This window comes from Athene noctua, chromosome 3, assembly GCF_965140245.1.
Source record: "Athene noctua chromosome 3, bAthNoc1.hap1.1, whole genome shotgun sequence".
NCBI classification, from domain to species: domain Eukaryota; kingdom Metazoa; phylum Chordata; class Aves; order Strigiformes; family Strigidae; genus Athene; species Athene noctua.
The window spans coordinates 33,282,313-33,296,133 of NC_134039.1; the positions used below are offsets into that span (position 1 = coordinate 33,282,313).

At 46.6% G+C, this 13,821-nt stretch overlaps 3 protein-coding genes across 3 annotated transcripts; 2 read left to right on the forward strand and 1 right to left on the reverse strand.

Moving 5' to 3' along the window:
* Window positions 1-7,023: 7,023 nt before the first annotated feature.
* Window positions 7,024-7,400, forward strand: LOC141958595 (histone H4). Its single transcript, XM_074901433.1, has one exon. It carries the CDS (start codon window positions 7,026-7,028, stop codon window positions 7,335-7,337), a length of 312 nt encoding a protein of 103 aa, XP_074757534.1. The 5' UTR covers window positions 7,024-7,025; the 3' UTR covers window positions 7,338-7,400.
* A 328-nt stretch (window positions 7,401-7,728) lies between these two features.
* LOC141958596 (histone H2B 7) lies at window positions 7,729-8,272 on the forward strand. Its single transcript, XM_074901434.1, has one exon. It carries the CDS (start codon window positions 7,878-7,880, stop codon window positions 8,256-8,258), a length of 381 nt encoding a protein of 126 aa, XP_074757535.1. The 5' UTR covers window positions 7,729-7,877; the 3' UTR covers window positions 8,259-8,272.
* A 98-nt stretch (window positions 8,273-8,370) lies between these two features.
* On the reverse strand, window positions 8,371-8,769 carry LOC141958597 (histone H4). The gene has a single exon (XM_074901435.1). The coding sequence runs from the start codon at window positions 8,767-8,769 to the stop codon at window positions 8,458-8,460; it is 312 nt and encodes a 103-aa protein (XP_074757536.1). The 3' UTR covers window positions 8,371-8,457.
* Window positions 8,770-13,821: the final 5,052 nt, after the last annotated feature.

Genomic DNA, 13,821 nt, shown 5'->3' on the forward strand with positions numbered 1-13,821 from the left:
GTCAGATGGATTATGTGATAAGAGTGATGGCAAATTTACTGGTATTAAAGTCTTTGCTTTCAAGCACATTCCACTGGGTGAAAGAATATAGAAAAGCAAGTTAAAATAAATTAACTTTCTCTCATTTGCATATACAACAAACTGTAGTAAAGAGGAAATCCATACCATATGGTGCCTTAGCTGTATCACTGGGTTCAATATACCTTAACATTCTAAAGAATTTATGATGGAAAAAAACCTCTAACCAAGCTCCTTCAAATGTTATAGAATATAGTTATGGTTAGGGATAACTCTAATCTCAGTCTATATATCAAAACTCTTAGAATTGCATAGTTAAAAAGATGAAAAGTTTTTCTATACCTTTTTACCTACTGTTTGCAGTGTTACGAATAATGTATTTACTAAGAAGATCTTACATTAGTTTGCATGTTATTATTACAGTTGTAGCAAATACAGATGTGGGTTTAAATTGCTGTATAACCTCTCAAGAAAATTAAGAGCAAATTTTCAGTTGGATGTAATTCACTGATGTGATTTTTTTTTTTTACTAATTATGTACTTTCTTTTTCAGTCATGGTGAGATGTTGCCTTACCGCAACAAAAAAATACAATTTCCTCATAGTTTAATGAGGAACTAGGGCAACTGTCCTAATTAAAGCACACTTGAAATGCTACAGGTTTGTTTTTGTTGTGTTGGGTTTTTTTTTTTAACTAAATAGAATTTTAGAAAGGTTTCCTTCCTCTTTTAACTCCAAGTACTATGCATCCAAATTCATGAAGAAAGTGTCGTACTTATGATCTAGGGACTGGATTTTAAACTTCCATCCAAATAATAATTATTTTCTACAATCAACAGTAAAAGCATCTTCATTACGGATTATACTCATCAGCAAAATTTTCTTTCAGCTTTAATTATTTTTATGAAGACCCTCTGGTACATGAGGAAACTGAGTATGTCACTTACAAACTGTGATGGTTTGATTCTGGCTAAATGCCAGGTATCCAACAAGTCGCTCTACCACTTCCCACCCACCCCCCTTCCCTTTGTTTTCTCAACAGGGTAAAGAGGGGAAAGAAGATAAACTAACCCTTGTGGGTGAAACAAAAGCAGTTTTAATATAAGCAAAGCGAAGCAAAAGTCCACGCGCAGAAGCAAAAGCAAACAGATCTATTCTCTACTTCCCATGAAGAGGCGCTGTCAGGCCTTCTCAGGAGCAGGACTCCCATACCCGTAGTGTTGCCTCGGAGGACCAAGGGTGACCCCACCCCCTTCCTCCTTTCTCCCAGCTTTATACTGAGCAGACGTCACATGGTCTGGAATATCCCTTTGGTCGGTTTGGGTCAGCTGTCCTGGCTGTGTCCCCTCCCAAGATCTTGCCCACCCCGTCCCACTGGGGGAAATGTCAGAAAGAGCCTTGGTGCTGTGTAAGCACTGCTCAGCAGCAGCCACAACACCAGGGTGCTATCAACACCCTGCCAGCTCCCAGCATAAACCACAGCACCGTGAGGGCTGCTGTAGGGGAAAACCAATTCCAGCTCAGCCAGACCCAGTACAGTCTCCACCCCTTATTCCATACCATTTACGTTATGCCCAGGTCCCACATAATATTCATTTATCCATTCCATAAGCTTTCTTCACACCTTCAGATGTTCAGTGACTTGGCTTCCATCTGTCAAGATAGATGTTCAGGACAGAATATGCTTGACTGTTGGACTCCAGCACCGGATAGGTTTGGGTCGTCATTGCACGTATCTGGTTCACTCTTCGTCGTTCCTACTTCCTCCATCACTTCCTGCAACATACAACTTATCCCACAGATTACTTTCCCCCCAAGGTTAAATGTTCTTGAGGCACACACTGAGTTGTCCCATCCTCCCACATTACCCACCAAGTACATCCAGGTCCCTGAGCAAAGACAATCCCACGAGTGGGCTTGCCTTTTCCCAAGGGAGGAGCAATCCACACTGCCTTCCCCAGCCATTTCCATGTGTGTGCTACAGGGACCTTATCTCCTCCCACAGTATGAAGGGGGTTTGTTTGGGCAGGACCAGGACGGTTAACAGATCCTCTGGTATTAATTAGCCAAGTGGCTTCTGCTAAAATTATGTCCCAGTGCTTCCATCCCCCACTGTCCAATGCTCTCAACATAGTCTTCAACAGTTCATTATACCTTTCAATCTTTCCAGATGCTTGTGGGTAATAAGGGATGTGATACACCCACTCAATGCCATGTTTCTTTGCCCAGGAGTTTATAAGATTATTTCGAAAATGGGTCCTGTTGTCCGATTCGATTCTTTCAGGAGTACCATGCCGCCATAAAATTTGCCTTTCAAGACCCAAGATGGTATTTCGGGCAGTGGCATGATTTACGGGGTACGTTTCTAGCCAACCCGTAGTTGCTTCTACCATGGTGAGTATGTAGCGCTTGCCTTGGCGTGTTCGTGGCAGTGGTCCAATAGAGTCAATCTGCCAGGCCTCACCATATTGAAAATTCAGCCATCGCCTTCTGTTCCAGGGGGACTTTACTCGTGTGGCTCGCTTGATTGCAGCACATGTTTCACATTCATGAGTGACCTGTGAGATGGCCTCCATGGTCATGTCCACCCCTCGATCACGAGCCCATCTGTACGTTGCATCTCTGCCAAGATGCCCTGGTGTTTCATGGGCCCATCGAGCTACAAACAGCTCACCCTTATGCTCCCAGTCCAGGTCCAGCCGAGCTACATCAATTTTGGCAGCTTTGTCTGCTTGCTCATTGTTTTGATGTTCTTCAGTGGCACGCCTTTTGGGCACATGAGCATCTACATGACGTACCTTTAGTGCCACGTTTTCCACTCTGGCAGCGATGTCCTGCCACAATGCAGCAGCCCAGATGGGTTTACCTCTGCGCTGCCAATTGGTCTTCTTCCACTCCTGTAGCCACCCCCACAGGGCGTTAGCCACCATCCAGGAGTCCGTGTAGAGATATAGTACTGGCCATTTCTCCCGTTCAGCAATCTTTAGGGCAAGTTGGATCGCTTTTATTTCTGCAAACTGACTTGACTCTCCTTCTCCTTTAGTGGCCTCAACAACTTTTCTTATGGGACTCCACACAGCAGCTTTCCACTTCCGATGTTTCCTACCACACAACAGGATCCATCAGTAAAGAGAGCATAACGCCTCTCATCTTCTGGTAACTTGTTATATGGCGGTGCCTCTTGGGCACGAGCCACCTCCTCAGGCAACGCTCCAAAATCTCTACCTTCTGGCCAGTCCATGATCTCTTCCAGGATCCCTGGATAGTTGGGTTTCCCCAGTTGAGCCCGTTGCATGATTAACGCGACCCATTTACTCCAGGTAGCACTGGTTGCATGGTGTGTGGAAGGGATGTTTCCTTTGAACATCCAATGTAATACAGGCAGCCATGGTGCCAAGAGGAGCTGTGCTTCTGTACCAACAACTTCTGAAGCAGCTCAAATCCCCTCATATGCTGCCAGTATCTCCTTTTCAGTCGGAGTGTAGTGGGCTTCTGATCCTCGATATCCCCAGCTCCAAAATCCTAATGGTCGACCTCGAGTTTCACCTGGTATCTTCTGCCAGAGGCTCCATGTGAGTCCGTGCTCCCCAGTTGATGTGTAAAGTATATTTTGCACAGCTGGTCCTGTCCGAACAGGCCCAAGAGCTACCGCCCGAGCTATCTCTTGTTTGATGTGCTCAGAGGCTTGTTGCTGCTCAGGACCCCACAGAAAATTGTTCTTCTTTCAGGTCACTTGATAGAGAGGGCTCACAAGCTGACTGTAACTTGGAATATGCATCCTCCAAAATCCCACAAGTCCTAGGAAAGCTTGTGTTTCCTTCTTGTTGGTCGGTGGAGACATAGTTGCTATCTTGTTGACAACATCCAATGGCACATGACGGCGTCCATCTTGTCATTTTATTCTGAAGAACTGAATTTCTCGTGCTGGTCCCTTGACCCTGAAGAAGGAACCTCCGGCCTGGCACGGCAAGAGTCAGACAGTGAATACTCCGACCAAGAACGGGAATAGAGGGCCCCTTCTTCCAGCCAGGAGGAGGAAAGGGATGATCAGGTGTATTGGACAGTGTGGATTCGATGGCCTGGCACATCAAATCCACAGAAGTACCAGGCTTTAATTGACACCGGGGCACAATGTACACTAATGCCATCAAGTTATAGAGGGGCAGAACCTATCTGGATCTCAGGAGTGACAGGGGGCTGTCAAGAACTATCAGTATTGGAGGCCTGGCTAGCTCATGCAGTAGAGCATGAGACTCTTAATCTCAGGGTCATGGGTTTGAGCCCCACGTTGGGTGCTGGAATAGGCTGTGATGGTTTGACTCTGGCTAAATGCCAGGTATCCAACAAGTCGCTCTATCACTTCCCACCCCCCTTCCCTTTGTTTTCTCAACAGGGGAAAGAGGGGAAAGAAGATAAACTAACCCTTGTGGGTGAAACAAAAGCAGTTTTAATATAAGCAAAGCGAAGCAAAAGTCCACGCGCAGAAGCAAAAGCAAACAGATTTATTCTCTACTTCCCATGAAGAGGCGATGTCGGGCCTTCTCAGGAGCAGGACTCCCATACCCGTAGTGTTGCCTCGGAGGACCAAGGGTGACCCCACCCCCTTCCTCCTTTCTCCCAGCTTTGTACTGAGCAGACGTCACATGGTCTGGAATATCCCTTTGGTCGGTTTGGGTCAGCTGTCCTGGCTGTGTCCCCTCCCAAGATCTTGCCCACCCCGTCCCACTGGGGGAAATGTCAGAAAGAGCCTTGGTGCTGTGTAAGCACTGCTCAGCAGCAGCCACAACACCAGGGTGCTATCAACACCCTGCCAGCTCCCAGCATAAACCACAGCACCGTGAGGGCTGCTGTAGGGGAAAACCGATTCCACTTCAGCCAGACCCAATACACAAACACCTGTAAAACGTGTCTGTGGCCACTTATAGCAACTTTCAGGCAAGGCAGACTTCTAGAAGGCATATATTAAAATATATCAAATGTACTTCGCACTTTGGGGAAAGGGATTTGCAGTTAGTTAATCTATGAACTACTCGTCTCAGCCTTAGCATCACCCACTTCTGACAGGACACTTTGGAAGATGATTTCCCAAGTCTTCCAATGGTTATACTGCTAGAGTGAAAAATTATACTAGGATAGTCACCCTTCACTTAGGAAGAGTTATGAAGAAATTGTGATCCTGACACATTAAAATATTTTGTGTAACTCCTTTAGGCTTTCTTTAGTATTCAGAAAGCTGGTTATAACTGCCTCATAAAATTTATCTATCCACAGATCTTCAGGTATAAAAAATAAAGCAGACTTTGTGGAGCCAAATGGTCATGTTATGCACCAGCCTGGCACGTCCACTAGTGACAAACTTTCCAGTTAGTCTATAAACAGTTTCAGTTCATTCTGTTCAGTCAAAAAGTGAACATAATATAAATTAAAGACAGTTTTGCCTGCTCACTTTGTATATATTTGAGTGGTAACTCTTTAATTTGTTTAAAATAACACTTTGAATGAAAATGTAATTGATAGTGATAATTATAAACATAACAAAGATACGTTTTTGGATACCTGTAGGTTAATACATGATTATCACATTTTCCCCTGAATTTAGGGAATATGTTCTGCAAAGAGATATTCTGGAGATGTTGCCTAAATTCTGTAAGCTATGTTCAGAAATGAAATTACATAAACAACTGTACAAATTTAAAAGGATATCAATAATTTTTAAAACGGTAAACATACTTGAAGTTGAAGTGCACAAAATAGTAATAAGACAACAATTGGCAAGTACTATAGCCATGTTTCTTCTCTTCTGTGTAAGCAACGTTTAAAATCTTAAGACATTTAAAATATAGCCTCGTGACTCACTATTTATTCATTCACTTTACAAATACAGTCCAACCTACTGTAAGTAGCATGGATGCAAGGTTTGTTAGAAAAACTGTGAAATACGCAGCAAAATTTCTGGATCCCTCATTTATAGGAAAAAAAAAATTGTTATTATTCGTTTCTCAGATGTCATACAGACATCTCGTTGGTAATGTCCGTACTATTTTCTTGTGCTCGCTGGATCCAGCTGCTCGGTAACGAGCAAGTGTCTATTTCTGTGGCCGATTATCTGCCGGGAGCGAGGCCGGCGCCCTGCGGCCAACGCTGCCCGTGGGACCGCGCTGCTGGGATGCGGCTTTGCTGAAGGGCAGAAAGGTGGCCCCGAGCAGCTGCTCCGAGTCGCCTTCACAGGGACGTCAGGTCTCAGCGCTTGCCATCGTAGCCCCGCACTGACCATTTTTCCTGCCGCTTGGGGCCTCGCTCCCTCTGGCGCCGACCTACACGTCGATCTGTGCCGACATGAAAGCGTTGAACGCTCGGGGGCACTGTCCCAAGGGCGGCACGGAGGAGGGGGCAGCGGTCGGGAGCGCGTTGTCAGGATAGGCAAAGTAAAACGCGGAGGCGCCACGGTCGAAGCGAACAAAAGAAGCGCGGCCCTGGGAGCGGCCCACGGCGGGTCCCCGCGACCGCAAGCGGAGATGAGCAGGGGGCGGGGCCGTAGCGCCTCGCGCGGCCCCGGATTGGTCGGATTTTGCCGCAGACCCGCGGGCCGCTGGAGGGACGGGACGGCGCCGGGGGCACCGCAGCCCGAAAACGCGGCCCCGGGGCCGCCGCCCCCGCTCCTGCCACCGGCGGAGAACCAGAGCTGCCTCGGAGCAGCCACCCGCGCGGGCGGGTCGGGACGGGAAAGGAGCGAAAAGAGGCGCCGGCTGGCGGCGGGGAGGGAGTCCAGCCCCGCACGCGACAAGGCAGAGCCGGCGGCCGCGGGGTCAGTGGTGCGGAAAGCGCCTCGACCGCCGTCTCGCGGGAGGTCCGCGCGGGGGTGGCGGGCGGGGGAAAGGGCGGAGACTGCGGCCGAGCCCCCGCCTCCGCGCCTCCCGCCGCAGTCCTCAACCAGGTCGGCTCCCGGGGAATATACCAAGGCTCCACGGCGCTGGCTGCGTACAGTGCGGGACTGCGGGGAGCGCTACAATGTCGGGGAGAGGCAAAGGCGGGAAGGGGCTCGGCAAGGGCGGCGCCAAGCGCCACCGCAAGGTGCTGCGCGACAACATCCAGGGCATCACCAAGCCGGCCATCCGGCGCCTGGCCCGGCGCGGCGGCGTGAAACGCATCTCGGGGCTGATCTACGAGGAGACGCGCGGCGTGCTGAAGGTGTTCCTGGAGAACGTGATCCGCGACGCCGTCACCTACACCGAGCACGCCAAGAGGAAGACGGTCACGGCCATGGACGTGGTCTACGCTCTCAAGCGCCAGGGACGCACTCTCTACGGCTTCGGCGGCTAAACTCTGTCGCAAACCTTAAATTGTCAAAACACCAAGGCTCTTTTCAGAGCCACCCACAAATGTCACAACAAGAGCTGTTTATTACGGGATCTTCAGTTTCAAATGTTTTTGATACATAAGTAACATGAAAACACTATAGAGTAACAATTTTGCAACTTAAAGGATAGAAAGTATTTCTGTAAGCTAAAAAAAAGCCCGAGTACTGCAAAACGCCCATAGTACTAGCACGAGTAGTTTTAAGTCCCTTACAGAATGTAGTCAGAGAAGATTTTATCATGTATTTAGGTAATTATTTCCGCTGGTAGAAGCAATATGGCCATCACCGTAACTGCAAAGCACAACGACTATGTACATGCAACGCCTAAACAGGGACGGTTATAGGACGGAAGTGTCTGAAATTACGTTAGTATTTTTTAGTCCAATAGGAATGGAGCGATTACAATCCTCTAATTTGCATAACGCCCTTATAAATAGGGGGGGCAGGCGCCATTTTTGGTGTTATTGAGGTACAGTGAAGATCTTCGAAAGAAACTTTTAAGGATGCCTGAGCCGGCGAAATCTGCTCCAGCACCGAAAAAAGGCTCTAAAAAAGCCGTTACTAAGACGCAGAAGAAGGGTGACAAGAAGCGCAAGAGAGCAAGGAAGGAAAGTTACTCGATCTACGTGTACAAGGTGCTGAAGCAGGTGCACCCCGACACGGGCATCTCATCCAAAGCCATGAGTATTATGAACTCGTTCGTCAACGACATCTTCGAGCGCATCGCCGGCGAGGCCTCGCGCCTGGCGCACTACAACAAGCGCTCCACCATCACCTCGCGGGAGATTCAGACGGCCGTGCGGCTCCTGCTGCCCGGCGAGCTGGCCAAGCACGCCGTCTCTGAGGGAACCAAGGCCGTCACCAAGTACACCAGCTCCAAATAGAACGGTTTTTAAACTATGACCCAAACGGCTCTTTTCAGAGCCCCCACTCTTTCCTAAAAAGAGCTGCAGTTGCAAATAGAACATACGGCTACTTTCGACATACAAGTTTTTTCAGTAATAAACAGCTCTCGTTGTGACATTTGTGGGTGGCTCTGAAAAGAGCCTTGGTGTTTTGACAATTTAAGGTTTGCGACAGAGTTTAGCCGCCGAAGCCGTAGAGAGTGCGTCCCTGGCGCTTGAGAGCGTAGACCACGTCCATGGCCGTGACCGTCTTCCTCTTGGCGTGCTCGGTGTAGGTGACGGCGTCGCGGATCACGTTCTCCAGGAACACCTTCAGCACGCCGCGCGTCTCCTCGTAGATCAGCCCCGAGATGCGTTTCACGCCGCCGCGCCGGGCCAGGCGCCGGATGGCCGGCTTGGTGATGCCCTGGATGTTGTCGCGCAGCACCTTGCGGTGGCGCTTGGCGCCGCCCTTGCCGAGCCCCTTCCCGCCTTTGCCTCTCCCCGACATTGTAGTGCTCCCCGCAGTCCCGCACTGTACGCAGCCAGCGCCGTGGAGCCTTGGTATATTCCCCGGGAGCCGACCTGGTTGAGGACTGCGGCGGGAGGCGCGGAGGCGGGGGCTCGGCCGCAGTCTCCGCCCTTTCCCCCGCCCGCCACCCCCGCGCGGACCTCCCGCGAGACGGCGGTCGAGGCGCTTTCCGCACCACTGACCCCGCGGCCGCCGGCTCTGCCTTGTCGCGTGCGGGGCTGGACTCCCTCCCCGCCGCCAGCCGGCGCCTCTTTTCGCTCCTTTCCCGTCCCGACCCGCCCGCGCGGGTGGCTGCTCCGAGGCAGCTCTGGTTCTCCGCCGGTGGCAGGAGCGGGGGCGGCGGCCCCGGGGCCGCGTTTTCGGGCTGCGGTGCCCCCGGCGCCGTCCCGTCCCTCCAGCGGCCCGCGGGTCTGCGGCAAAATCCGACCAATCCGGGGCCGCGCGAGGCGCTACGGCCCCGCCCCCTGCTCATCCCACCCCACCCCACCCCCGGCCGGTCCGGCTCCACTTGTGCTTTTGAACGGTCCTTGTGTTGCTTTTAATTTTGTATTTATTTGTATTTGCCTGAATAGACACCTTCATCGGGTATATTTAAATTACCTCTTCCAACCTTCTTGTCCTCGCCCCACAGCCTCTGTTACCAAATCCTTCTAGATGTTTAAACAGGGGAAGGAAACGCTCAAGCCACGTGATTAGTGGGGGTTTTGTTGGTGTGGGGTTTTTTGGGGGGTTTTTTTTGGCTTTTTACTTGTGATGCAGTATTTCCTTCCTGTGAATTACAAGTTTTGGTGGCTTTGAGTTTGGTGGGGTTTTTTTCCTCACCACACATGCGTATCTGCCATACTTGTAGCTACCAAGCATATTTTTCACTCTTGAGAGAAAATCTGAGAGACTGAAGGTTTCTTCTAAGAGAATAGACCATCAGGATGCAGCACAAGTTGCAACGTCGTGTTCTGGGAATGCTTCATACCGGGGAAAGAAGAGACCCATTCTTGCTTATCACCTTAATGGAAATGAAAGACTATTACAATATGCTCACACTAATGCTTGCGTTATATTCTTGCTAAACATGTGCCATTTAATATAGGAATGTTGTTCATATTTTTAATGGTTAACAACAAAATATAGATCAGTGTTCTAATATTACTAACTTTCCTGACTTAAGGCAGACTTGCTCAAATTAATAAACTTTACTTCCCGACTCAGATTATATTCAACTACTTTATACTGAGATTAGTCACAGTTTCACAATTAAAAAAATAAAATTGTCTTGGGTTACTGGTGGTTTTCCTTTTTTTTTTTTTTTTTTTTTAACAGCACAAATTTTCAGTCATATAGGCAGTAAGAAATATTTTTTCCATTTAATAGAGCAATATTGAAATAAACATAAATAAGTCTTCAGGAAAAGTGAAAATTATCATTTCCTGAAGAACTTAAAGGATTTCACTTTAGTATGTTTTCTATTTTAATTTGCATTTAGTCTTCATATTCTGAGAACTCACAGCATTCTAAGATATCTTCTCTGGCATAACTTTACATAACTTCTTTGGAAAACAGAAAAAGAAATGTATTACAGTAGGAAACCCCCCATGTCCCTGTATCTTTCCTGTTAATCGTAATGGCTCACACATTTTTAGGTCAAGAAATTTACCTAGTTCTTTCCCTTTCCTAACAATCCTCTCATCCCCTAAAGAATATACTAGATACATGTGCAAAAAGGAAATTAGTATACTTTTAGAAGATTATCTATATCTTTATGTGTATTACTTTTTCCAAACACACAAACATAAGGCAGCAGGGTTTGTTTTTTTTTTTTTAATATCTGTTATTATCTTTTAGCACTTTCCACCTCACCAGAGAACCTTGCTCAAAACTTCAGCATTCTATTTACAAAATTGTGTAAACCTATTCATAGAATCTATTCACAATTCAGGCATCTACCTGTTTTGAAATTATGACTACAGCATTTAGGGAAGTGTCATAGCCCATTTGATTTCTTTTTTTTTTTCCCTTGATTTGAGGACCTCTTGGCTTTTGTGCTTAGTCACCTAATAAACACCACCAGTCAGCTCTCCATTTGATTCCTAGATTTAAACTAGTCTTCTACAATTAAGTGATAGAACCATTAGCATCTGTGTCAGCCTCCAGTCAGATAAGCCTTTTACTACAAAGCAAAAGCAATTGGCAACTCCAAAATCCAAATCAGAATGTTAAGTAAAGACATCCATAGAATTAATGGATAAAAGAAACAGTTATGGAAAGATACCTTAAGGAGGAGAAATGATACAAAACTATCTTTTTTGCAACAGCAAACATCTGGAAGAGCCTCATAGAGGGTCTCAGAGAAGCTCTGGGAGTTCTGCTTTATATTTCTGGGGGACATGGGTGAGGGTGACTGCAGCGGGCGGAGGAAGCAAGCAGCCAATTCAATGTGAATGCTAGAGCAAGCTTCAACTTTATTGACAGAAATCACCCCTTATATAAGCACTCTACAATAATCATGCATACTACTCACAAATCTATTGGATACATGTAAAAAGCTACATTATAATATCCCAGCCCCCTGTGGCATCTCAGACATGTCACAACATCTTCCCTCTTCTGGCCTGCCTCCTTTCCCAAGGTTGTTTTTTTACCATCAAGGCCATTGTGTACCTCAGTTTCTCTCTTTGTTAACATAACAGTCTGTTGTTTGGCATAACTGTACCCTGGGTTTTTTTCCTTTGTTTACCTCAGATGGCTGCAATCAGCTTCTGCAGAGACCCATGGCCTTGCTCTCTGCAAGCTGTTCTCCAACAATTCCCCCTTTTTCTTTTTATGCAGGCTGCACAAGCATAAATTTACTAATATTTGTCATTATACAAATATATGCTATTTTAATAATTACTACAATCAATAGTACTATTCCTAATCACCGCAATCCTTCTTGTAACAGACCTTGTAGCCATAGGGACAGATCAAACACAGATTATAACCATTTGTCTCAAGGATTGACAACCACTTGTGTTTTTTTGTAAGCGTTGCTTCATCCATTGTAATTGGTTTTGAATTAATTGACTGTGGTCGGATAGATTAAAACAACACATCCCATCAAAATCTTTACATCCATGCCCCTGGGCAAGCAAAAGAAAGTGTATGGCAGCTCGACTCTGTAATACAGCACACCTTAAACTGTCGAAGGTACCTTATCAAGTACAAAGCATCCCACATACTATCGAAGAGCAATCACATGAAAGCAAACAAACTAGGATTGGTTCTATACTACTGTCCACAAGCCTTCACGCCCTCTATGGTTGGTCCCGTTATGGTGTTCACACGTAGTTCTTCTGTTAGGCAAACATCTTATTTCCCACAGTCCAGCATCCTTATTTCTTTGCTACTCACGCAGTTTCTCATCCTCTCGGCCTTGCCGGTGTTCTTCCCAACAGCTACAGCCTGATTACAGTGATGCCACTCAGTCTGGATCACTCATAACATGTCCGTTGTTTCCCAGGCATTCCACAGATCCCCCTTTTTGTTTTTGAGTGATCCAGATCCCTTTTATTGTTCAGTCCATCGTTCTCATAAAACACTTCCACACACAGGTTAATATCATTAAAAGGATTACAATGACAATTTGAACTGTTATTCAATGTAAAAACAAAAGAATTTTTAACCATCTAATAATTGGTAATCTTTTAGTCAAATCATTATTAAACCTTCTTCCTTCTTCAAGATGTAAATTCATTGTATAAACATCACTACAAAACCTAGTGCTATTCACCGGTACTGCTGAAGGAGTCACATCTTGCCATCTCAACCAGATTGTCTGATTATACCAACCATAATGACCAGTACAAATGGCATACCAAACCTGAGATGGGTCGGCAGCAGTTGCTAAGCCCAGGCAAAATGCCTACTGTCCTGGTTGATCTTTTCCTGCCACCTTGGCACACTCTGCAGTTTCTTATCTATCTTATGAGGCCTGTTCTTCATCAAAGCTTAGCTGTTTGTCAGGAGCTGTGTGAGGCCGATGCCTCCCAGCCCTCCCTTTTCTTTGTTTTGCTGCGGCACCTGCAAGGCTTGTTTGAGAGCTGTATCAATTAAGGGTTAGACAAACTTCAAAACACAGCATACTTAGAATAGTTCTAATTAAAAAGAGTAGACTAATTTCACTATCCATATTTAAGGGATATGAATAAATAGTACAAAAATAAACAGTAAGGAAAGTACGGTACTAACATTCAGATCCGCAATTGCTAGGGAACCCTGGATGCAGCGAGAATTCAGAGTGCCCTTCCTTACAAACTGGAAACCCTACGTGATGCGTCCATCCGTAGGTGAGGCATCCAACATCGCTGCAAGCAGGTCCAGCCTTTAAAGTAACAGGCCAAAATAACTGGCAACTTTCTTTGAGCGGAAACATCTGATTTCATCCTCCTGTTGGGTTCCACCTGGAGCTTGGCCAGTACTCCAGGGGGAAAACCAAGGGAGTTTCTAAATAAGGTTAAACACTTGAGCTCTTAATTCTTAATATTACTAAACAAAGAAGGTGGAATACATACATTCTTACAGCATCTTATTATTAACTATATTTTATCTAAACTACATTTTGCACAAGTGACTAGTAAGCCTAGATATTTCATAGAGGAGTTACAATTACTGTTAGCATTTTCTCCCAAAAGAATTGGCAACTGTAGTGTAGCTTGTCCTGTTGAAGTAGCAAACATTACCCAGACATTCTGCTTAAAAGATCAGTCGAAGAGACCGCAAACTGTCGGCACAGGGGCACCCACAGCACCCACAGCTGGATCCTGAGTGCTGGCTGCCTCTCACCCTCAGCTGTGGTTGCACACACCTTGCTGGTGACCATTGGAGACTGAGACCTGTGGAGACACAAGCACAACCTCTTCCCCAGGTTATTAAAGAAAATGGTCCTTCCCAGTTACCCCTTTCTAGGTTTTTGTTAACACTTGAGCTTTGCTCTGGACTTCTTGTTGATCTGGTATCTATGATGAAAAATGACACAATACTGGTGACACCTGTAACGCA

Excerpts from the sequence above, each read along its gene's own strand:
- LOC141958597 (XM_074901435.1), bottom strand. The coding sequence starts at position 8,769 with ATGTCGGGGAGAGGCAAAGGCGGGAAGGGGCTCGGCAAGGGCGGCGCC.
- LOC141958596 (XM_074901434.1), top strand. The coding sequence starts at position 7,878 with ATGCCTGAGCCGGCGAAATCTGCTCCAGCACCGAAAAAAGGCTCTAAA.
- LOC141958595 (XM_074901433.1), top strand. The coding sequence starts at position 7,026 with ATGTCGGGGAGAGGCAAAGGCGGGAAGGGGCTCGGCAAGGGCGGCGCC.